This window comes from Equus przewalskii, chromosome 31, assembly GCF_037783145.1.
Source record: "Equus przewalskii isolate Varuska chromosome 31, EquPr2, whole genome shotgun sequence".
Taxonomy (NCBI): domain Eukaryota; kingdom Metazoa; phylum Chordata; class Mammalia; order Perissodactyla; family Equidae; genus Equus; species Equus przewalskii.
The window spans coordinates 9009073-9035687 of record NC_091861.1 but is presented as its reverse complement, the minus strand read 5'-3'; the positions used below and the strand labels follow the sequence as shown (position 1 = coordinate 9035687).

General features: G+C 39.0%; 1 protein-coding gene across 2 annotated transcripts in view; it reads right to left on the bottom strand.

The window, feature by feature from the left end:
• The window catches only part of WDR26 (WD repeat domain 26), a 42073-nt gene continuing 15458 nt past the window's right edge, over positions 1 to 26615 (bottom strand). For both annotated transcript variants that reach the window (XM_070602306.1, XM_070602308.1), the window contains exons 7-14: positions 22721 to 22859; positions 16821 to 16961; positions 13835 to 13954; positions 12233 to 12378; positions 11850 to 11928; positions 11431 to 11560; positions 7735 to 7920; positions 1 to 4755 (exon numbers count right to left, since the gene is read on the bottom strand). In XM_070602306.1, the coding sequence (XP_070458407.1) occupies positions 4730 to 4755; positions 7735 to 7920; positions 11431 to 11560; positions 11850 to 11928; positions 12233 to 12378; positions 13835 to 13954; positions 16821 to 16961; positions 22721 to 22859 (967 nt within the window). In that variant the 3' untranslated portion in view covers positions 1 to 4729. The remainder of the gene's footprint in view (positions 4756 to 7734; positions 7921 to 11430; positions 11561 to 11849; positions 11929 to 12232; positions 12379 to 13834; positions 13955 to 16820; positions 16962 to 22720; positions 22860 to 26615) is intronic.

Below are 26615 nucleotides of genomic sequence, written 5' to 3'. Positions count from 1 at the left end.
TTAGTTATTCATTCTGTTTATTGGGTTGAAAGGGAGTACAAACGATTGGGTAAGTGCTACGCACTGACATGGAAAAGGTGTTGTATTAAAAAAAAATCCCAGGAAAGCAAATCAAAGTTAATGTGGTTTCAGTTGAACAAAATTTTAAAGACGTTTAATATACTACACATTTATAAAATAAAAGTTAACAAAGAGTGTTTTGTAAATAATTAGTAGAACAAGTGAAAATAAATATCAGAGACCTGAAGTTTTTTATGCTTTAATGAAATAATAAAGCAAAGAAATTTAAACTACTAAATATAATCTGAGAGGCAGTTAAAAAAAAAACAAAAACAAAACCCCCCAAAATTTAAGAACACAATCCTTTGAAACATTTAGTCAGTCCATAGCAAATAGTTATTACATACCAAAAGCTCTAAGCGTTAACTAGTTCACCACAATGCCATGTAAATCTTGACAATTTAGAAACGTTGAGATCAACACTGTAGTTCTTCTCTTGATCTCTACAGCTTGGTTTGTAAGTACACACATGCTTCTGTGGATCTGTTCCCCTCGCCACACACACACATTCTCAAGGAGCCAATAACATTTTTTCCATTTGTGCCTAAAAATGTTACGATTCGGTTTTAGCACATTGACCCTGATAATGAAAATGTTTAAGTTAAAGATGGGGGACACAATTTCAATCTTATAAAAATATACCAGTATTAACCAAACCTTGAATTCAGAGAGGGTATTTCACACGTGTACGAGACTTTTACTAAAATTGACAAGAACCCAGCACAGCTGTTTCCAGGGCTTTTTAGGAATCGAGTACTCTCTCTTCCACACAGACACACAACACGCACGCACACATATTCGTTTCATTAAATCCAGGCTACCTGGATTAAGGGGACAAGGGACGGGGTTTTATAGTTTTTGTTTTTGCAACTATAGGGCAGCTACTATAACAAGAGCTTAACAACACTGAAAAATTTCCATTAAGTTCACCCTGTTTTTAGAAAGTGTCTAAAGTGTAAATGCAAATTCACCTCTTCTTTCAAAGTTAGCAGTTTATATTAAATCAGATGGTTTTTGAAATGGAAGTAATATTTTAGAGAGCAACCCCAAAAGAGTTGCAAGTCTCAATGAGAAATTAACGTAAAACTAAATCAAGATATTTATACATTTTAGAGATGGGACAAAAAGGATATTAAGAAAAATGTCTTCTTTCCTCCCCATTCAAAAGCAGCCATTCTTCTGCTGTGAAGGAAATATCCATGTCAGATATTTCCCTTTCAAGAGATGTACGATATATTTACCACTGTGAGCAGAGGTGATAGGGTCAGTTCTTGTGTGCAGGAACCAACATCCTAAAAAAGAAAATTTGAAGATGGGGAGGGGTGGGAAAGAAGGGTTTTCTATTAATGCCATGGAATGCCACTCTAGAGGGAGAACACTCCTAATAATAAAAATCACCATATTACTACTAGTGTGATTTCAGATTAAGAAAATATTGAGAAATTGGACTTTTTTCCCTCTCAACTAGCAGGTTATTTCAATTACTTAGTTTGTATTTAAAGTTAGGTAATCCCTTTTTGTTCTCCCACCCACTAAAATGGGCCAATTTGTAGGGACATTTGCAAGTAAAATTTCCTCTGTTTAAACTACTTACCTGGTTTAATATAACACATTTACTTGGCCAATAAGAGTAACAGAAATGTAGCTGGCATGAACACTAATAAAATACAAAAAACCAAAACTGATGCTTTGTCATCCCTCCCAACCAATTCCCCACTCTAATTCTTTATCACCACCCACACACCAATTTTAGTAATCCCCAAATCCAACATTGTACTATTAATAACCAATTATTTGGAGGAAAAAGACATTTAATTTCATTCTTGCTCTAGCCCTTAATCAATGAATAACAACAACGAAAACATTTTTAAGCACATGGAAATGAGCCTACTAACCTGATTTTTGGAGCCAAAATTCTCCACTCTATTTTGATCTATGTGCAAAAAGTATTGGTACTTTTCAATTTATACATTTGTTAGTATCTTGCGCTGGCTTGATAGTACTCTCACTCATATATTCTCACTCTTAAGCCTATGTAGAGACTATAGCAGTATCAGAAGTTTTTAGACAACAGCTATGGGTCAGACCATCCTGCTATCAGGTTCTTTGTACCATAAAATCCTAGGTTTCTTCACCATTTATTTCACCTTTCTAGCACAGTCACTGCGTGGCAAATGCATGAAATAGACGTTTACAGCAAATTGGCACAGCAAAGTACCAGTATAGATAGGGAGCTGCCAGTTCAGACAGACTGGAAAACACACTCACCTAGCTGCTATAGAAACCTTTGCATAGTTGTCACTCCGTTTTAATGGAGTTATGTTCTTGTAAAATGTGCCTCACTTTTACTCCACTTTTTGAAAGTGTTGTTAACTGTACTTTAGAAGCACTCTGAAAACTCAGCTCTAGGGGTGGCTGGGGGAAGGACAGTGGAATCTGAGTGCCAAACTGCCCCTGAATGGGCACAAACATCAGCGAATGTTACAAATGCGCCAGAGCACACTGTAACCAAATCTGTAAACAGCTGTGCAGTTTCTATGCCCGGGCTGTTAGTGATGTTACTGTCGAGACAGGGGTGTATTAACGGCTTCAAGGTATATATGAATCACTTAAAATATGAATGGATTTAACTGCATTGAGATAAAGAGAAGGTGCCACTTAATTGTATACAGTTACCAATGAAGATTTTTATTCAAGCTTAAAGTAAAAAGTAATTTTAGTTAAGAAAAATGAAGTACCAGATAAACTGTAACATATAGTTATTTTAACTTAGAAGTATCAAAACAAGAATTCTTGATTCTCTAAGTGGTGGTCTCTGCAAAATGGAGCTTAAGGAAATCTTTTACATACCAATTTGATAAAATAATCTGCTGACCACGATCTGTCATTTTCTCTTACTGTGAGCTTTTGAGAGAATCCATGCTATTTTAAGGCCAATTGTGTTTTTCTTTCTTCTCCCCTTCCCTGACTTTCCCGTTTCTCCCTGCTGCCACCCCTACCCCCACCGGCCAATGAAAGAATTCCTGACATCCAAGGCTTTCTCTTCTTTGTGGATCCTGAAGGAGTCTACTCACGGTAATAAGGTATTTTAGACTTGGCTGGGCCTAAAGCGAACTTAGTACAAGACTTTTCCTTCACCAGAATCTTATTTTGGGGGTACTCCCACTCTTTTCCCAACATAACAGCTGTGGTCACCATATTTATCCTCTACTAGAAAAGGGAGCGAATTTTAAAGACGACTAAGTATGCTGGATTCAGCTGTTACGGGGTTTCAAAGCACAATGTGAACATCAGGCTTTTGGCTTATTTTAAATGTGAAGTTCTCAAAATTAAAAGTGCTTTTCCATGAAGGAAACCTTTCCTTAAACTAAAAGGGGAGGGGAGAGGGAAAGACTATCCACAGCACCAGTTGAGAATGAGGTTCAGTATGGCAACATCTGAAAAACTGAGGAGGAAGATTCTTTAAATTTATGTATCCCTATATGTCAAAATATTCAGGGCAATTAAGAGAAAGGACTATGAGGTTTTAAACTCAGTTTGTTGTAACCTGCTGAATTCTAACAAGCTCAGTTATACTATAAACTCCCAAAGTGGTTATATCTGCTAAGTTCTACTCTCTTGCTAGATATCACACCAAAATGATTCGCCAAGTTGAGAACAACTTGGAACAAGCTTTGTCGAAAACCTAAACGGACTATTGATCTCTCATGTTGGTATATATTTAAAATTCTCTTTTTGAATCTTGAATTTCTTCAAGATCAGGTACTGATGTTCCTTCAGGAATAAAACAAAAGGGGGAAAACCTTCCAAGTATGACTCTGAATTTCCTGTGTAATGTCCTTTCGAGCACTGTTCCTGACCATGTCTCTCGTGTATTCCAGAAGAGCATCAGTTATACTGCGTATCTAAGTCAGAGAGGAAACTGTTTTTAAGCTGGTTTAGATTCCAAATGTATACAAATGACGTCACTTTAATCCTATAAATACTTCTTAATTTATTTTTAAAAAATTGTGCTGTTAACCCTTTTACGGGGCAACAAGCTATGTGAAAAGTACAAAACTTTTTGTCAAATGTAATATTGAGAGTGCTTTTGACATAGTTCACTGGTTTATCATCTGGATCAGTATATACTGCGCAACGGGCAAGGCTAGAATCCATGAACCAAGCTGCAAAGATCTCAAGCTAAATAAGGCGGAAAGATTTGGAGAAACAAAAGAAGGAATTCTTTCCTATCCAATGTATACTCTTCAGACTAATGCACTCTTTCTATCAAGCCTTCTAAACTGTTAAATAAAGTTTTCCAAACAAGCATTTAAACTTCATTACACAGAAGAGCAACAAGAATGGTATCCTGCCAGACAAAAGGCAGGAGGGAGAAAAATATATATACTGAGTTCAATGGGTAAGCCTGAATGTAGCACAGTTCTTCACGACCGATGGGGGTGTTCAACATGGTGTCCAACAACGTTCTAACGACGTGCTTCATCTCAACTGGTTACTATGAAGCAAGGTGTAAATGTTTGGCCCCAATCGGGCTTCAGAAATGGTTCTTTTTTCATGACGAGCATGTCTGTCCAGCTATCAATCATGTTTGTTTGCACCAAATCCCAAGCCATTAAAATACGACTAATTTTAAGTTAAACAGAAGTCGTCTGCTCCAAATTCGCCATCAACTATCCATGCTACTGCATTCCTCTGAATGGAGACAAGACGAATGTGTATCGGGGGGGAAGAGGAAGAAAAAGGGGGTGGGGGGGAGAAAAAAGTTACCAGTTAGAAAGTTTTAAATTAGCATCATGACATTACAAAATATAGTAACATTAAAAAACAATCACATCAAGGCAAATTCTTGATACTTTCATTATAATCATTAAAACAATGTGTCTACATCATGTCTTAGGCTATATATTAGTCTTAACTCATAATTAAATATTGGAGAACCCAAGTGAATAATCATATTGGAATCTCACACTTTTAAAATGAACCTTGAAATAGTTACCCAGAATAGAAAAATCTTTTTGACAGTTGACAACAGAAATGAGGAAAGATCTGGCAGTCCAGGGTAAACTGTGCATGATAACTATTGTACTTTTTTTTTTTTTTTTGAGGAAGATTAGCCCTGAGTTAACTACTGCCAGTCCTCCTCTTTTTGCTGAGGAAGCCTGGCCCTCAGCAAAAAGCCGTGCCCATCTTCCTCTATTTTATATGTGGGATGCCTACCACAGCATGGTGTGCCAAGCGGTGCCATGTCCGCACCCAGGATCCGAACCGGCGAAACGGAACGTGCACACTTAACCGCTGCGTAACGGGCCAGCCCCCAACTATCGTACTTAGTTCTCCTTTCAGTGGCTCAGTGTGAATTCTGCAATATCCCCCTACTCTTTTTTTTGGGGGGGGGGTGGGGGGGGCGGGGAGTATGTGTCAACAGCTTTATTGATATAATTCACATGTAATTCACAATGGACCCATCTACAGTGTACAACTCAACAGTTATTATCAGCATATTCACAGGATTGCACAACCATCGCCACGATCAATTTTAGAACATTTTCATCACCCATTAGCAGTCACACACAAAAGCCCCAACCCCAACCCTAAGCAACCACTAGTCTATTTCTGTCTCCATGGATTTGCCTATTAAGGCCCATTCCATATAAACGGAGTCACAACATGTGCTCGTTTGTGTCTGGCTTCTTTGGACCTCACATGTTGTTTTCCAGGTTCACCCGTGTTGTAGCGTGTATTGGTACTTGATCCCATTCCATTTTATACATTCCTCAAAAGAAAAAGTACAGTATGGAACTCTACTGTTATAACAAAAGGGCAGCAAATTCTCTTTATTGAAATGGAGTTAAGTGAAATATTTTTATTTAAATGACGTAGTATCTTAGGTTATGATTTTTAAATGTCATTTTCTTTAGCTTCATCTGTATCTTTAAAAATTTCTTTTCCAAACAGGTTTTTCTTTAATTAGAAAAACCAATGTTTTCAAGCATGGGAAAAAGAACCCAGAAGATAGCTGTGTAAAAGGCACGTAACCAAATTTCTGGTTGTTTCCCCGTTTTAGGTGTAAATGAAAATCTTTTTAGGGCTGTGCCTATGTTGCCAAAGAACAAAGGAAAGTTGCTGAATTGGACCCAGATCTTACAACTGAGCCACAATGTGGCCCAGCCCACAGTGAGCACCCGTGTCACCTAGATTTACCAGAAGCAGAGTGAGTCTCACCCCACTGCAGCGGAGCATGACCACACCACAAAGGCATGTCCAAACTGCATCCACTCACAAGGTCAATCTGCTACTACATCCTTCATATTTGCCTATTTCTTCAAATTGAACATGCTTATTTAAAGAAGTAACTTCCAAATGACTAACACAATTATAAAAGTACACTTAATCACAGTGACAGATCCATAAAACATCTCTCGTAGAGAGTGGGCCTGGAAACCTCATAAGACAACACAAGAAGGTCGAGGTGTTTGCTTCTAGCTGATCTCCCAGAGGAAAGGCAGAATGCCACACAGGGATCTACAGATGTAACAAGGCCCTTCAAGGCTCTGAACAGCTGAATAGCAGCCCCCTACTCAGTGAATCATGTACTCTTCGTGCTTTTCACTCTCACCTCTGGCCGTATGTCCTCACCTGCCTGGAGGATCTGGTCAAGTCTTTTACGGTTTGTACCACAAAGACAAAGAAAAAGTATAGAGAATATGCTTTTTCAAACCATACATGCTGCCTCTATAATCCTCCTCCACTGAGAATAACTTAACTGAGAGCCACAGGTCATCTTTCTCACTGAAATATTCAGGTAGAACACAGTGTGCACAAAAAATCTGTTTACCTGTTTCTAGGCAAATTACTTCCCTCTAAGCAAACTAAATATTTTACTTGCTCTGTTTGGAAAAAAGGTGATGTGTGATTTACATAAAACTTCTCATTATCTCTTGTTTCTAGTACTTGTGTCTTGCTCAATTAAGCTACGTCCTTAACTGCTAGCCTGCTGGCTTTAGGGCTTCTCACCTCCAAGTATTTGAAAGTAATGGGGAAAAAACCTCTCAGACCTAGATTTGAAGACATGGCAGCACTCAACAAGCTGATTAGTCTCGCCAGGCTTCAGTTTTCTCACCCACAGAAAGGAGGACGGAAGCCTTCTCTTACAGGGCTCTGATGATTTCACGCACGGCGGCGTAGAGAAAGGCCTACCGCGCTGCCCGGTGCGTCAGCACACGATAAACCTCAGTCCCCTTCTCTTTCTCTATCCATCAGGCTCACGTCAGTATGCTACATGGTGTTAACAGATGTTTAAGAGTAACAGTCATAATCGAGATCATTCTAAAGTTGTTCAAATTTTGTATACTAGGCTAGTTCTCATGTTTATAAAGGTATAAAATGCTCCTGGCATGACGAAGCAAGATTTTCAATAATATTTGTAAAGCGATAAGTGGACATAAATGAGGTGGCACATTTTGGCTTATTCTTCCCACTGTCACCAATAAAACAAGGACCATCGTATCTTAGATTACTTAGCAAACTCCTTCTGTGGCGTGAGATAGTGTACAATCTCTAAAAGATGGAAAAATAAATTATATCCCACTCTTTAACTAAAGTGCTGCAAGTTCCTAATGAGCAGAGCGATGTCTCATGGAGAAAACACAGGATGCTGGACAGCAGTGTTACCTTCAATATTCTGGTGGTCTATAAAAGGTGCTGGTCCCCATATCCTAACAGTGCCATCATCTGAGGCGCTGGCCATCATGGATGGAATCTGTGGGTTCCAGCTCACACAGTTGACTGTACGCGTGTGCCCTGTCAGCTCCGCAATGGGCAGCTCACTACGTTTGTGCCAGATGTAAACCTTGTGATCTGAACAAAGTAATTCAGACAAAGTTATGGCGTTGTTATAGGTTAACAAGACCAACTGATTTTAAGTTTATCATTCATTACAAACAGAACATATGTCTTGATTATTAGAATTTAAAAAGAAAAATAACATGAATAGTTTTTAACAAATTACCTTATGAAAAGCCACTTTAATAAAATATGCATTTGTTCCCCCCGTTAAGGGTGGTTAGCCGTCAAGCCACCACCAGTTCCACCTGCAATATTCTGTAATACAGCAAGGTCTTTGAATGTAAAGAAATCTAGGACAGAGATGACAAATCCCATGGAAATATGAGGTGACCGAAAAGCAATGTATCTAAATTCAAAAACAGCAAGAATGAAGACGACAGCTAGACCTTTAGCGAGCGCTGACAGCACAGCAGGTGCTAAATACTTCACGCATATCACCGCGTCTTCACCACCGCCACGAGGTGGGCCCTGTGCTCACCCTCTGGACGGGCGGCGGTAGAGCCTGTGAGGTTAAGTGAGCTGCTCGTGGTCAACAGCTAGTAAGGGTGCAGTTGGGACTGAAATCCAGGGGCGCCCGCTCTAGAGCTTTCCAGTGAGCCTACACGACTGTCTGCCATGCACGTCACAATACGGCTCTGTAGCACACTATTTATAACCTCCCGAAGGGACCGTAAAACCAAAGCCCTGACAACTCTGTCACTTCGTGATAAACTAATCTTCAAAAACACAACCAAAACAGTAGTGGCTCGGGCTCCGGAGTCTGCCTCCCCAGCTCACACCCTCCATACTGACTAGCTGTGTGACTTTGGGCATGTCACCCGCTCTTTGCAACTCTTCGTCTGTAAATGGCAACTCGTACTTACCTTATCATGGTATGAGGATAAAATAAGTTTGTATATGGAAGAGTTTTCAACAAAGTCTAGCACATGGTAAACAACCACGTATTACTGTAAAAAGTTAACCAAATATAAGTGATGGTTCTTAAATAGAAGGCAGAAGCCCAAGGTAAATTAGAAAAGTGGTCAAACTAAAATGTCCGTCAGCTATGTGGTCCATGTGAGAACCTTCAGTGGGTGTGCTGCCAGCGGAGGACTCTTTAGAGTGGTGAGAAAGTAATTAACTTGTGGTAAATGAATAGGTCCTGGTTTCAAAACTTCTAACAAAGATAAAAAGCTGGGACTCTATCTGAACATTGTGTGTGTGTGTGTGTGTGTGTTGTGTGTGTGTGTGAAGTAAAAGCTAAAACACCCTAATTGAAAAACTGAATTTATCTTTCTTAGAAGGTATTTCTTGTTCCATAACTTTTGAAAACAATTTTCCCTTGCATAAAATGAAATTAGCAAAAAAAAAAAAAAGAAAGAAAAAGAAGAAGAAGAAAACAAGAAAGGATTAGCTGTGTTTCCCACTGAACTGAAGAAATACACAAAAGAGAAAGATTATAGGCTCGAAAAGTGTGAATGCAACTGAAACGTGGAGGTAAATGCTTTTGTGAACGTGAATCCAAAGAGGAGATCAGCTGAAGAGGCAGCAAAAGTGCAGACGTGCAGAAGTCCAGGTCCGAGTGACAGGTTTTGATTAAGCTCTGCTTGCCGTCTCAGTCTAGGAAACCAGTGCTTAGGCTTCATTTTTAAGGCTTTTTTCTATATATATTGCCAACACAGTGAAAAAACTCGAGTAATGGCACCATTTTTGGAGGGAAAGGCTTCCTCGCTGCTCTGTTTGATACTGGCCTTCATATACTTGGGGATTTGGAAGGTCCTTGGACTATAAACCTTACAAATAAATGACAAATGGACCACTGTGCTCATCCTGCGAGATAATAGTCACTATATCTACCTGGAGTTCAAAACATTTTTAGAACCATTTTAAATCACGTGGGTTATGAGAACACTACTCTCTTTACTTCAGTTACGTTTCATTTTAGCCCTAAACAGAATATAATGTGGTTTAATTACATTATTCATCAGGCTTAGTTCTAAGTTAGTTTTGGCTTTAAAAAAAGACTGGCATCTCTAGGGCTAATGGTAGCCATACACATTTTTCAGTACTTGTAGGGTACATATTATTGTTAGAAAGAGCTTTGAGGGATTCTAAGTAAGAGGAAAAAACCCCACCAGAAGCAGGACTGACAGAGCACGGGACAGACATCTTAGAGTAGGAGGAGCTAAAAAGCAAGTTGAAGGTTTAATATATTTACACCAAATCAAATTAGAAACCAATGGAGAATTAGAACATAACGCGATCACACTAACAGGTAGAAAAAGAGTGTTGGACTGGAAAGCAGTGAACTCACAACTGTCATCTAACAAGCCACTCTTCTGTCGTCTCAATCTTATTTGACACACATTCTTTTGGGAAAGAAAGAATAAGTAAATTCAAATGCTTCATGTTAAAATCGAAATCCCTCCATGCCTCTCTCTGTCCTCATTCTTACGTGTGCTTTATACACAAAGGAAGAACTCACTGTCACACTGTGATCTTCTTATCTACTGAGATGGGATAGTAAACATCTTATACAATAAATGGAACAGTACCAAAAGTGTTGGCCAACACAATCCAGTTCCTTGGTCTATCTCGTAAAACTAGATTCAGTATTTTTTTTGCTAAGATTCGTCCTGAACTAACATTTGTGCCAGACTTCCTCCACTTTATATGTGGGTCACCACCACAGCATGGCTGATGAGTGGTTAGGTTCACGCCTGGGATCCAAACCCATGTAACTGGGCCACCCAAAGCAGAGCACGCCAAACTTAAACCACGAGGCCATGCCTAGATTCAGTACTTTAAAAAGTAACTTAAATAATTTGCTACTATAGAGGAATATCGTGGGTACTCAAGAAAAACGTGTTGAATGAAAACTTGCCATAATTTGCCATTATTGATGTTTCTATCACCTTAAAAAGCACACTAACTTTTAATACTGCCTTATTTATCTGTGCTTGCATATTTTATAACAATTTAGATTTTAATTAGAGTGGCTACTTTAGGCACATGCCTGCCGGAAATACTGATGTTGTTAGACTGAAAAATAGAGGTAGTGGAGACAAATCTGTAATTTTAACTTTTCTGAGACCATAAGAATTATCAAACTAAATTATTCTCTTCGGCCATTAAAGAAACACTGAAGATCTAACTATAGTCAGTTCTGTCCAAGGTCAGGTAAAACAACACAATTAACCTTGACTTTTTAGATACTAATAACCTCTGAAAACCATCAGTCTGAGGAAACACAAGTCAACACATGAAGGAGTAATGATTTAACCAAATCTGGACTTGATCCATGTACCCAAAACTCCCCTCCCACCGCCACCCGATGGCTGGAATAGGCACTACTGCTTTGTGACAATAAGGACCCAAATCATTCTAAAAAAGTGGAAGTTAATTAACAGTGTCTGAATAAATAACTCATGCAATTTAACACCTTGAGTTTGCCTGGAGACATGACTACCTTCACAAATTGAGAGAATTACAGAACTTTAAACCCACAATATAAGCAAACTGATAGTGACACAAACAATTTACCTTCACTGCCACTAGCGATGAAGTCTTCGTTATGGCCTCCAAAACATGAATGAATTGTATAAAACCCTTGTGTAACACCTTGATACTTTCTTACTAAAACTCTGTCTTGCAAGTCCCATAAATGAACTCCCTGTAGGCAAAAGAGAACAGAAGTAGTTATTCTACCACAACTTGAAAGAATTTTAAAAAGTAATCTGTGAATATCCCTTTGCCTGATGGAACACTTTCATTTTCTGTTTATGCAAAATGCTAATGTTCTGATAAATTTACAGCTGATTCTACATACTTAAGGATCAAACATATGCAATAAAATTTAAGAATTAGTAGAAATATTCTGTTTATATATATACACAGACTAAAAAATCACAATTAACACTTGAACTAACCTAAATTTTCCTGAGAATCATTAATAAACGTACCTGAGTTGCTACATTTAACAAAGCTAATCGGCCATTCTTTGAAATTGTAAAAGACATAATAGGATGATCTTCTTGTACTCTGTAACCAGAAAATAATTTGTCAAAAGCAATATACTGAGAATCAAGACATTCAAATTACCAAAATATAAAATATTCTAGCTTAAACACCACAATTTTGTCTGTAATCACTATTATACACTATATTTAATCAAGAAAACAAATCTGAATTAACGATTACTAAGCCCACCTGACCATCAATCCAAATTTTCAAACACACCAAAACAAAAAGCAGAATAAAAAGTGTTTTTCTGAAAAAGCAAGTTCCACTCCACACTTTAATATGAAGCAGACAGCTGTGGCTTAATGGATGTAAAGCTCATTACATGTTCCTGTCTGTAAGGTCCTCGAAGTTGTAGCCCCGGATTCGCTGGTGTGTGTCTGACGCCAGAACAGTCTTGCCGTCGCTCAAGCACCAGAGGCACTGCACCCTCACCCCTTCCCAGGAGTCCAGGAGGTTGCCGTCTAAATCCTGCGGGAGAGAATTCCTGTTAACTGCATTACTGAACGGTGCTCAGAAAGCAAACAACCAACCAAAGAATCACTTAGCAATCTCCCCTTGTACTAAGTTTGTCTTCTCCTGACACTGATCTCAACCTAACTCTTCCCTAAGTGGTTTTAATAATGAAAATTTGAATACAGGTCAAATTTCATTAAAACAATTCCTCAGGGGTAGGGGGAGAGAACCTCTGAAAATCTACCTTCCTTCAATAACCTGCCATGCACAGATAAATGCAAAGAAAGAAGCCCTAAGTTCCAAGGAAAGGTCTTACTACTATCAGAAAATTTCAACATTCCTTCACAATTCACTCTACTGGGATTTGTCCTATAATATTCAGAAGTTGTGATATAGAAAAAGATTACTAAAACATTAATTATAGATTTACAGAATTTAGGAATCTGTTGTGACATTTTCAGTCATCAAATTTGTAATGTACTCTACAGATCAAAGCTCTTAGGATCATTCTTACTGAATATTGAAAGCTCTGAGAGGCATTCCCACTCGCATTTTACAGACTAGGGAACTATCAAGTCCCGGATCCTGAAGGCTGAAACACTGTATCGGATGGCAAAGTCCGCAGAAACGGACATGACCATCTTGCACCCAGGATTTAAGAACTAACAGTTTATAATCATGCTGAGAGAATACGACACTAGATATTCCATGAGTTTCATGGCCATCAATGAAAAAAATCGATAATCTGTAATGGCTACATAAAAGTCTTTATGATAAGTGATCTTAGCTACTTTGAACGATTCAAAGGGATTTATTATCTTGTTTAATTTTAGTCTTAAAAATAAACCTGGACATATCTACTGTACCCACGCTAGGCAGTGCCATGAGACATGGGATCTGGATGGACACTAACGACACTGTGTTTGTGTCATGGTCTACCCTGTCACAAGACTTTTTACCTTTTACTTATTTTTATCATCCCAACAATCCAAGATTAACAGGGCAGGTGCTGATGAGAAGATACCCCAAATGAAGACCGAAAAGCTCCCTCGGAGCACTAGCACCACTTTCATTCCTCAAAAATTTAAGACACTCTGCTTATGAAATTCACCATCTTTTTTTTATACAGAAAATTCAAAGGGCTAAAAACCTCAAAAGAAATTAAATACCAAAACTTTTCATTCCTATACATTAGCAACATGTTTATAAGACCAAAATGTTTAGTAAAACAATTTTTAAATGTTTTACAAAACTCAACATCTATGCTTTGTACAAATGCTTGAAATGATAAAAAAAAACCCAAAAACAACTACACAAGTTCTATAGGACAGTGCTTATCTAGAAAGATGACAATGCAGGTCTTTATATAGTGTGTTTTATAAAAGATAGCAAGTCGAGTGAATTCTTTCTTTAGACAAAACTGCATTTGCTTTGCAGTTAGCAGCCCTCGGACGGAGCGCTGGATACTCACACACTGATAGAACTGCCCGCGCTGCCCTCCAGTGACAAAGCGTTTCCCGTCGGGGTTCCAGGCCACGCTCGTTAAACTGTCTTCGTGAGACTGGCTCATTTTTGTCCTTAGCTCTCCTGTCTACAAACAAATAAAACTGTATATAAGACCTTCAAGATACCCCTGTGAAGGGAATGCATAAAGAACAAAAAGGCTAGTAACTGGGACATCTGGCTAGTGCGGTATTCTTAATTAGAGAAAGCAGCTGTCTTAACCGGCCTTAAGACAAAACCGCAGCACTCAGAAGAGAAATGAAAGACTTGAAGAAAAATCTAGGAGTTAAAAACAATACCTAGCATAGCTGATCCAAAGACTAGATATGGAGAACATAAACTCCGATAAAACTCATCTTAAAATCAATTACCTTCATAAATTAAAACACAGAATCCTTCCCAAGTAAGACGATGAAAAGCCCAACACGACAGACCTATTCCTTCTGAGTTTCCACTTCTCCTCAGTCCACAGTTCTTTATAAATTTTATTTTAAAATTGCAGTTAATGCAATTAACACTTCCTTAAGAATGCATGATTAATCAGCAGAAAAAAACTATGCCCTTAAATTAGGCCAATGGTGTGGGCAGTCTAAACTATGTTAAATTTCATATTCAAGATGCTCCAAATGTAGGAGGGAAGATGGGAAGAGAGAAATGAAAATCATTTTTCTGGTACGTAACTTTATCTCAATCAAAAGTAACAGAAAAGAAAGAGGAACCCTGGTACTATTCAGCACAGCCGTTCTCAAGCACCCCCAGCTAGGCAAGACTGTTCAGTGGTTACAACCCTCAGACGTCCTCCTGTTATTTTTCTAAGTTATTCAACTTAGAAGGTAGACACATACCATTTAATCTAGTCTTGATTCCATTTTGTTCATGGATTACAAACAGGATCTGAGAGATAAGAGCTGCCCTTGGTATAATTAAAAGTACATGGGCATAATTTTCCTGTGAGAAATGGGTAATCAAAAGCAAAAAAAAAAAGTGAAAACAAAGTGTATGATCAGGAAATGGGGCCAAGTAATAAAAGCACAGAGGGCACAAAAAATAGAAAACCAGATGTCTCCCTCACACTGAAAAAATCCTCAGCAATCTCAAGTCCTTTCCCCACCCTTACCGCCCGCACCAGTTCAACTTTTTGGGTTGCTTGATATGAACACTGGAAGCACAAATACACATGCAACAGCTAAATGCTCGGCATTTTCTATTCACAGCTATGTTAACACACCAGTTCTGAAAGCAGAAATGGTCTTTTCTTCTGTTACGCTCAGGATAGTGAGTACGTGAGACTATTATCAGGAACTTAGTTACAAACCTAACGGAACAGTTTGAAAACTGACCAAAAAAGACCATCTTTTTAGAACAAGTCTACATAAAATAATGCATAGTAAAACAGGCTAGAATACAGTTTAACTGTCTAGAAACTCAAAATTGACTCAAAGGAAGACTACACAGATGCTATAAACTAAGTCTCCATCAAAGCATTAGGAGCACATACCTCCTACCTACGAGGGGAAAGAAGCTTTAATGAAAAAAAAAGTGTCTTTTAGGTCAGATTCCCTTCAAGTCTGTTTCCTCAAGAGAAAGCCATCTCTTCTATTTCATGCTGTGCCATGCCCCTGAACCCAACCACAAACACACTGATTAAACAACTGGTTTGATAAAAATGGCATAAAGACATTGTGGGAACAAGTGGAGATTTTGGTTATGAAATGAATATTAGATACTAGAGAATTATGGTTAAAGTTCTTAGATAAGATAATGATATTTGGTAATATAGGAGAATGTAATTTTTTAGGAGATATGTGCCTAAGTATTTAGGAGTATAATACCATATCTGTAATTTACCCTCAAATGTTTTGGATATGGATATATATGTAAATATGTATACATATTTGTATGCATGTATGTACGTACACACAAATATAACAAAATGTTTTAACAACTGTTGAATCTAAGGTGGTGGGTATACAGGTCATCACTGTACTCTTCTTTCAACTTTTGTTAATATTTGAAAATTTTCTGAATAAAAAAACTGGGGTTGAACTAAAAATAAACAACTGCACACTAAGACAATCTTACTGTTCTAACAGCAGAATTAGACTTATGGCTTATCGCGCTCCAGCAAAGCTGAGTGTCCGCTCTGTCCTCTAGGCCATCTTTATGACTCGAGTCTTTTCTGTGGAGCTTTACCTTCACTCTCTCAGTAAAATCAACTTACTTACAGGCCCCCAGACTCAAACCTTATCCCATCACTTGTACTTTTACACCCAAACCACAGCCTGGCCCATTCCCTTGCCTAGGGGCGAAAAGAACAAGATACATCACCTAACCCGTCAGCTGAGAGAAGAAGCGAAAAAAAAATTTAAATCCTAACTACGAGGTTTCCAAAACAGTCTGTCAATAATGGAGTGAACTTAATGCTGAGTTTTTGTAAAATGCAACCCTGGAGAAAGTTCAAGTTTTCACTGAGAAACAGTAATTAAGCTCTTAATAGTAAGTACTGAAAACATCATTTAAATTTACTTAACTAAATCAGAGTATTAAATATAGGTAACAAGCTGGTGATTGTCATCAGATGGAAAATTTGGTTTTATGCCAATGTTTTCACACATGAAACTGTGTACTGTACAACTATGAAATTATGAAACTGTAAAATCATTTCTGAGGTACCAAGTACCACAGTAAATAGTACCAATCCCAGAGTATAAAATACAACATTTCTTAAAATACTTAATTGATCCTTCTTCCAAAAATTCTATTACACTCAGCCTAATATTTAAGTTTATAAACCTGGCCACTTGGCTGCCATCTGAAGGATTATCTTCCACAGCAGATGCATTACGCTAACTTTGGTTGAATGGCTCTGTTCTACAGATCCAGGGTAAAGTTAGACTGAGTATGTGCGGTATGACCACGCTTTAAAAGCTAAACCAAGGATGGAAAGTGCTCACTTGTACATTCCAAAGCCAAAGCTCAGAGCAGTCATCTGGGCCACAGGCAACAAGATAGTTGTCGTCTGGACTCCACGCAATATAAGAAACGCCATATGCATGTCCTTCTAATGTTTTAAGCAGTTTTAGGAGGTGTGTATCCTAGGAGGGAAAAGAGACAACTCTGTTAACTCCCATCCCCAGTGAGTTTTTTGGCACAAGAACTTACACAGCTGCGAAGATGGACTTGGACAATTCAATCTGAGCAGCTTTTCCCACTTCTCACCAAGTGTCCCCCAAAGGAAGCTCTAGCAGCTTACTTCATGAAGACCATTCACACCACAACGTCTATGCAGCATGCGCTATATACGAGGCACCATGTGCCAGATGGAAACAAACAAGGACAGAGACTCGGTCCTTGTGAGGCTTTCACAGAAACTGAACACAGGTACAATGAAAGCAACCTCTTATTTATTTTTTTCAACAGCTTTATTGAGATATAACTTACATACTGTAAAATTCATCCTTTTAAAGTATACAATTCAGTGGCTTTTAGTGTATTCACAGAGTTGTGCAACCATCACCACTGTCTAATTTTAGGACATTTTCATCACCCCAAAAAGAAACCCCACCCTCACCAGCAATTATTCCCCACTCCCTCTCCCTACAGCCCCGGCAACCACTCCTTTCTCAATGGAGTCACCTATTCCGAACATTGCATGTAAATGGGATCATCTAACACATGGTCTTCTGTAATTGCCTTCTTTCACTTGGCACAATGTTTTCAAGGTTCACCCACGCTGTAGAATGTATCAGTATTTTACTCCTTTTGATTGTTGAATAATATTCCTCTTTATAGATATGCCATATTTTGTTTATCCACTCATCAGCTGATGGACATTGGGAGTATTTCCACTTTTTGGCTACTATGAATAATGCTATGACTAGGCACGAGTTTCTCTGCAGACCTGTGCTTTCTTTCTCTTGGGTATACACAGAGGAGTGGCATCTCGGGGTCATATAGCAGATCCACCTTTAACATTCTGAGGAAGTGCCAAACCGCTTTCCAAGTGTCTGGACCACTTTCCACTCACTCCAGCAGAGCTACCACTTATCTGGTGCTAATCAGTATTCGCACTCTTCACAAACACTACCTCCTTTAATCCTCAAAAATCTGAAAGGAAAGTATTATTCTCCTCCCTGCTATCACAAGGAAGGAGATGGAGGTTTAGAAAGGCTGGAAACTTGCCTGTTTCTAGTACAGTGGGGATGTGAGCCTGGGCTGCCTACCTCTAGAGCAGATACTCTGAGCGGTGCAGGATGAGCTGAGAGTGCAAACAGGGAAGGGGCAAGTGATGAGGCTGGACAAGTTGACATCTTTATTTTAGGCTAAGGGGTTAAATTTATCCTGTGAGTGAAGAGCTACTTAAGATTTTTCTTTTTGCCAGCCCAGTGGCATAGTGGTTACGTTGGTGTACTCCACTCTGGTGCATGAAGAGGTCCACGGGTTTGGATCCCGGGTGCAGACCTACACACCACTTATCAAGCCATGCTGTGGTGGTGACCCACAAACAAAATAAAGGAAGCACAGACGTTAGCTCAGGGCCAGTCCTCCCCACCAAAAAAAAAATATATATATATATATTTTTTTTTAAGCTGGGGAATACATAACATGATATTTGGCTTTAGAAAGAGAACTCACTGTACAACACTGTGGAAAGAAGAGACACAGGATAAGGACAGCCATAATGAGCCAACGCAACAGCCACAGTTACGACAATGAGGTCCTAAACCAACACGTCAGGACTTAAAGAGCTCAGATCAAAATATACTTGGGACATAATCAACACAAGAGAACGAGACAAGAAATGTTCCAAGACAACCTTCAAATTTCTGTTTTACGGGATACGGATGGATGCGGGCAGGGACTAGAGGAAGTAGGAACTTGGCTAGTGGTGGGAAGAGCAATAAGTTAAGTTTCAGACTTTGGTCTAAAGAGTTACTGAGACCAGATTTGAGCCTGGAGTAAAATCCAATGACAACGACCTCCAAGCATTTAGAACCGGGTCTGGAACCAGTCTGATAAAACTAGGTTGCAGACGTTTTTCCAGAAATTCATTTCTCAGAAAAATCACTGAGAAATGGGTGTGTTTACTGTTATTTATTTCTTCACTGGACCCTAGGTTTATCATTCATTCAGTTATTTAGTTCAAACTGCCACTGTTTTGACAGAATTAAATAGTTAACAATGCAACTACTTCTGATTCTTCTTTGGGAGGAGAACAGGCACGAGGTATCTGCATTAGGTCACAGTATCGTTAGGTCAAAGCGGTGTGCACAATTCAATAAGCAAGCCAAGTCTTTTGGAGTGGCTGCAGATGTCCCGGGAACAAACTCTCACCCACAGTGGTGCTTCTGATCTCCACAAAGAGTTGCTTCTAAACTGATGACAAACTACTTTAGGAGTATTTAACTGAAAAACTAATTGTTTCGTGCACATTAATAAGTGGAAATATGAAGCTCATGGAATCCAGTTAACTTTGCTTGGATTTGTGGGGGCGGAGGGAATGGGTAAAATTCTTTTTCTGGGGACAAAGGTAAGAAAACCTGTTAAAGGAAACTAGGCATTGGAATCACATCAACTCAAATCTTAGGGCTGGCTATGTATTCTCTTTCCTATCCATTAAAAAATACATATTCAAAAGGATCACCAATTTTTTTTTACAAGGTTTTCAAATAGTACTTGACATAACAAGATACCACCATACCAAACTCTAAAGCCAGCTCTCTCAGATTGGAATGTAAGCATTAACTCTGCATTTCCCAAGCTAATCCGGCCACGAACGCTCTTTACACTAACACCTGTTGACATTCTGCATAACCAGTATTCTGACAAAAACACCCTGGAAACAGCGGCAGCAAAGTCCAAACTCCTTCGCAAAGTGTACCAGAGCGTCCTCGATCTGGCTCCTGCTCACTTCATTAACCTCACCTCCTGTTCTACAAGATCTCGTCCCCAAACTGCCCAACGCCCAGCCATGCTTCCTGTCACCCAAGGGCCAGTCCTAACTAGCTCTGCCTAAATAATTCTTTTTTTGTTTTGTTTCTTTAAAGATTTTATTTTTTTTCCTTTTTCTCCCCAAAGCCCCCCGGTACATAGCTGTATATTCTTCATTGTGGGTCCTTCTAGTTGTGGTATGTGGGACACTGCCTCAGCGTGGGTTGATGAGCAGTGCCATGTCCGCGCCCAGGATTCAAACCAACGAAACTCTGGGCCGCCTGCAGCGGAGTGTGAGAACTTAACCACTCGGCCACGGGGCCAGCCCCAGGATTTTTTTTTGAGGAAGATTAGCCCTGAGGTAACTGCTGCCAATCCTCCTCTTTTTGCTGGGGAAGACTGGCATCTTCCTCTACTTTATATGTGGGACACCTACCACAGCATGACTTGCCAAGCAGTGCCATGTCCACACCCGGGATCCAAACCGGCAAACCCCGGGCCGCCAAAGCAGAACGTGCACACTTAGCCGCTGCGCCACCAGGTCTGCCCTAAATAATTCTTAAAAATCCTGTTTCACCTAAGACTCACTCGTCTTACTTTCCCTTGCTTTCCAGTTCCACTAGGATCTCTTCCTTGAGCTCCTGGAGCCCCTGCTACAGAACAATTGTGTTGTCATGAGCTCAGTCTCTCTCTAGCGAAAGGCCTGGCACACAGCAGGTACTCAAGAAGCACTTGCCAAACCAAAAGGACTCTTACACACTCCTGCTAGAAAAAAATGTAATAAAGCATAGTTTTGATATTGTTGCTTTCTTTTCAGACATCTTGTCAATAACCGCTGAATGAAAATACAACTCCTCAGAATGGTATTCAAAGGCCATGACTGGATCCCAAACTATTTTTCTAGTCTCTTTTCCCACTCTCTGCCTCACTCATCCCATTCTCCTATTTGGGGTGGAGGGAGGGCGTGGAAAGGCCCCTCTCTCCGCAGAATGCCCCGTTCCTGCCCGCACAGTGAGGCTGGAATGAGGCCCTCCAACCTGGGAGGCTCCACAGTGCTTCCAGAATACTTTATCCAGATCGTGTGATATCTATTCCAGTGTGTTTCACCTCCCCTTCTAAACTGCACATCCCTTTCACAGGGGCTCTTGACCTGAGATCTACAAGGAGTCAAGCAGGCACAGAAGGAGGAGTCCTTGAACTGAGCGGGAGGAAAACCACACATCTTTATTTTCACTAACCACAGGCTGAAATTCAGTATTTCCTTCAATCTTGTAGGCAATTAACAAGGAAGTATTAGGTATTATATTAGCTACCATTAGGTGATATTTTAGGTATATTAGTATGCTATATTAGGTAGTATTAGGTGACTTTTAATAATAGAAATCTCAAATATTTTCACATCATATTACAGTTGTGGCAGATATCTTGAAATATTATTTATGCTCATCACTACTTCAAATTCTGGTCATTAGTAGATCTGCTAGAATTTGTTATTTAATGTGTTAGCAACAGATAATTATACTATATCTGTTTTTGTACTATTTTGATAACTTTCTGTCAATATAATCGGGTTTCCTTAGTAATTAATGTATAACATATACTTGGGTTTCCTTTGTGTTTGGTTTATGCATTTAAAAACATGATTCTGGGGCCAGCCCTGTGGCTGAGTGGTTAAGTTTGCACGCTCCGCTTCGGTGTCCCAGGGTTTCGCTGGTTCTGATCCTGCGTGCGGACATGGGACCGCTCATCAGGCCATACTGAGGTGGCATGCCAATATGCCACAACTAGAAGGACCCACAACTAAAATATACAACTATGGACTGGGAGGATTTGGGGAGAAAAAAGAAAAAAAAAACCCACATGATTCTGAGGAGGGGTCCATAGGTCACAGGACTGCCAGAGGAGTACATGGTACAAAAAAAGTAACGAGCACCTGCTTTAAAGCAAGAACAGCCTTATTTACCTTTCTTCATTCACAGCATATTGCAGGTACACAAGAATTGATGTATGCTCTCAAATTTGATTCTCTTCTTTTTAAAATTACCTCCTTCCATGGGTTCTTTTCTCTATTTTTTTCAATGTAAGAGTCCAAAACTTTATCCTGGGCTAATATCATATTCTAATCCTAAATTTTAAAATAGGTTATTTAGTTCATGATTTTAGGTGAATGACTCCTAAACCAAACTATCTCCTAACCTGTTTGGAGTCATGTACTTCTCTGATTGCTCGATAAATGTTCAACTGGCTAAAAGAAATGGAAATACTTATTTCTACAAATCTGTAGGTCACCTAGTTAAAAACGAAGACAAATCTTATTTTAGAGAGAACGTAGAATTTTAAATCTAGAATATAATACTTTTCATATGTATCAGTGGGGGGAAAAAAGGGGGAGGGGGTGTTTAACAGAAGTTCCACAAATTACACAAGACAATGAAGGGTTTCAGAAGGAAAATGGCAAGGAGTCTTTTCTAACTTGTGACAGAGTAGACATCATACTAATCCGTAAATCAAGTATTAATAAACATACAAACTGGCAGAGACATAAGAGCAGTAGGTCTGGAGTAAAAATCTTCCTGAATTTGAGTCCTAACTCTGCTATTTACTAGCTGAGAGCCTGGGCATGTAACTTCCATCTCAGTTTCCTCATCAGAAGACAGGAGATGTTAGTCTCTCACAGAGTTACTCAGAGGAGTACATTAGATAACACATACATACAGTCAGCACAAAGCATTCAACAATTTTGATAACACTATTATCTATATATATTATCTAGACAACAGAGAAAGAAGACAGACATGACAAAGGTAGCAAAAAACCGCTCTTGAGAAGGATTCTATTTATATACTCATGCTTTAAAAGTATGCAACCAATTAAATTAAAAATGATCTCTTTTTGCAATCTGAACACTCATAGGGGTACATACCGGATCAACTTGCCATATGATAACTGTCGTATCTTTTGATCCTGTTGCTAGTTTAGTGCCATCATTAGAGAATTTACAGAACCACACTTCATTACAATGCTCCGTAAGTATCTGCTGAGTGTAACACGGGAACTGCCTCCTATAACAAAGAAGTCCACAAATAATCATTCTTTCAAAACAGATTAGAGTAATAATAATGAAAAAGGTTAAACAACTGATAAAACTTCTTTGGAGACCAAAAATTTTAAAAATAAGATATGAATGCCTTTGTAATCTTAAGAATCAAGTTTATATTGGTATGTTGAAAAAGAAAATATTATAACATTAGTGAAGGCAATCTTTGGGGAAATCACTAATCTAAACTTGCTTCAGTTTACAATTTATTCTTCTCAAGATTAAAAAGAGATAAAGTATGTATCCATCACAGAATTTTTTGGTCTGATTAAGTGAATTCACATATATAAAAATTAACAATCAGGGCTTCATGTTTGTACAAGCTGGCTGGCATCAGGTTGTTCTAGCAGGAATAATGTACATTTTCATTTATATAAAAGCAACTCGGCAGAACAAAAAGCGAATAGGCATTGCGGTCAGACAAGTCTGGGTGAGGAGCTTTGGCAAGTCATTTAACTCCTCTGAGCCTCAGCTCCCTCATCTGCACGATGAGATTAATATATACCTCTCAGGGTTCTTAGGGTTCCTGTAGGGATGAGAAGTACATCTAAAATTCCTGGAACACAACAGATATTCAAAACTGATCACTGGTATTATTCTGGGGGAGCACATGAGAGGTGCAACATATGGCAGGGGCTGTAGTGATTGAGATTAAAGCCTTAAGAGTGAGGCAGTAGAGTCTGAGAGACTTAGGTTCATATATATATATTCATTCTTGAGGAAGATTAGCCCTGAGCTAACATCTTCCTCTACTGTGTACGTGGGACGCCTCCATAGCACGGCTGACGAGTGGAGTAGGTCTGCACCTGGGATCCATATCCACGAACCCGGGCAGGCGAAGCAGAACACACAGAGCTTTAACCACTCAGCCAGGGGCCAGCCCCAGACTTGGGTTCAAATCCTGGCCCAGCCACTTACTAGCTGTGATTCTGGGAAACTTAATTAATCTCTCTAAATCCCAATTTTCCAACTATAAAATAAGGACAATAGTACTTGCCTCACAGAATTCCTTATACAAGGATGAAATAAAAGGATGGGATAACGAATGTAAGGGATTTAGATTGAGGCTGACATTTAGCTAGAACTTCGTAAGTGGCAGTTATTATTATACATTAAGGGCAAAGAATTGTATGATTAACTTTACCAAATTAAAAGAGGAAAAAGTTATCACAAGAATGACTATTCTCATTAAACACTCACTTTTAAAAACCATTCTATCCTTTCCCAGTTTCTACTTCAGCGCCATCCAATAGAGCTTTCTGTGCTAACAGAAATGTCACCTACCTGTACTGTCCAGTCTGGCAGTCCCAGCCACACGTGGCTACTGAGCATCTGAAATGCGGCTAGTACACCTGAGGAACTTGATCTCTTAATTTAATTTTAACTTGAAGTACTTCACATTTAAACTTAAATGGTCACGTGTAATTAGTGGCTACTGTTTGGACAGTAAACATATTATACATTCTCTATATTATTACAAAAAAGTTATTTAAACCTTAATGGATAAACTTTTAAGTCTGTCTTGAAAAAATGGTCGTCTTCTAGTTTTATCCCAAAATAATGTATTTTGTCAGTTCACCAGCCTGACAGGTAACAGATATTTAGAAATCAATTCACATTCATTATTTTAGCTGGCACACCCGGCACTCTACCTCAGCAGCTGGTTATTTGGAGGTTGCTTTCAACTTTCAGGCTGTCTAGTTATAAATTACCTTTAAATATTAAACTTTTATTCTATACCTGAACTGAACCAGAATCAATACCAGTTGACATCTCTCAAGTACTTCTGGGAGGCCAAGCAATGTGCTGCCTGCTGTATACACAGTATTGCTAATTCTCAAGGCAAGTAATATCCCACTTTCATGAGGCTCAAAGAGGGCAAATAACTCATCAGATATCATAAACTGATAAAGAACCAGACTAGGATTTACACTGTGGCTGACTCCAAGGCCAATTTTCTTTCCAAATATCATTTTTTAAATCATATGTTTCGAGACACTGCTGGATAAAACTCCAGCCAAATAAGTACTTTCAAAATAAAAAATGGCTCTTTTTCCCCTCCTATGGGTAGTAATCAATAGTGATGTCATTCACTCAGTGAGAAAGACTTCACATCTAGGCATAAAGTACACAGTAATTCAAATGGCTAACTTTTATCATGAACGAAATGATACATCTGAAACCAGCGTGGCAAACGTCCTTCAGGAGGGAATAATTCATTATCAGAGCTGCAGGGCACAAATCATCCAGTCTACCGACACGCATTCATACCTGAATGTCCCTAATGTGGCCTCTAAATTGTCATTACTTTATCATTACTTAAGTAATCTTTTAAGATGACTAATTACAGTCCCCAGTTTATTAAAAGCCTAATTTTAGACGTATACAAGTGATAGTTTCCACGTCTTAGTTTTCAAAGAAATTTTAAATTTAAGATGCTGTTAAAAATATCAGTACCTTTGCAAACAAAACTGAATAAAATGTAGCATTTTAATCAAACTGAATCAACATTTTAAGTTTCTATAAATAACTTACAAGAGTCCTTTCCTAAAAAAATTGATACTTATAAAGCTACCTGTGAAAACAGCTTTCTAGTGGTTGCTGGTGAAAAAACTGCACAAAATCATAAAAAAAAAAGAAAAAAATTCCTGTTCTTTTCTGCTCAAAATTAACCAAAAATATGTACACACTAACTGTGAAAAAATATAAATAATACACAACCTAAGGAACACTCTTCAGCACTGATCAGGACTTTTTAAAAGAGTTATAGTTCACCAATTCATAATGAATTTTCTGTTCTCCAGAGAGAAGAGAGAAAAGGTACTTAGATTTCAATACGTCTGAAGATGTAGTTTTCTAGCTTCAATGCTAAAATCTAGTTTCTAAAAGGGAATAAAGCAGATAAAAAATATCAACTTTTCTTTTGAAGACCTTTAGATGAGTGAGGAATATTAGGAATTAAATCAAGAAGGTTCTATTTTCCCGGTTCAGGAGTAAAGGACACAACTCACTCAAGACTGTAGACACTGGCTTAACACCTGACATCTCCCTCCTTAGTGTCTTTAAAACCTATCTCTAGAGTGACAAGCCCAGGCTGACCCCTGGTTTTCTGGCCTGGAGAAGCTGGGTAGATGGCAGCCTGTCACGGACACGGGGGATTCAGGAGGAAAAGCAGACTCGGCAGGAGAGGGGAGAGGAGAGGAAGATCTCGTTGTGGCGTGCTGCATTAGGAGTACTTGAGCAGCACCCACGTCGTAGCGTTAAGGTCTGAGGCTTTGCGGACAAATTCTGTAGCTCTCGCCCAGACCTGGCAGGCATTAGAACCAGGGAGGTCTAACCTAAAGGATGAGAGTAGGGTGAGAAAAGAAACAATTCCGGAACACATGCTTATTAAAGGGACAGGTAAAGAGGAGCAGACGGAGGAAAGCCAGGAATAAAAGCCAGAGCTTAGACCGTTTTTGAAGTCAAAGGACAAGTTTCAAGGCAAAGTCATCAAATGCTATAGAAAAGTCAAGACACAAGCTGGAAAGTAGCGACTGGATTCAACAAAGACATTGTTCCTCACCAACATCAGCAACAGTTCTGGTGTTGCATTGCCTGCACAAGCCCTAATTCTACGGAAATCTGAAGACTGAAGGAAAAGTAAGGATGCAGTTTCTGCGAATATATAGTAGGCAACTATTTTAAGAAGTTGGCTCTAAAGTGGAGGCGGGGGGGCGGG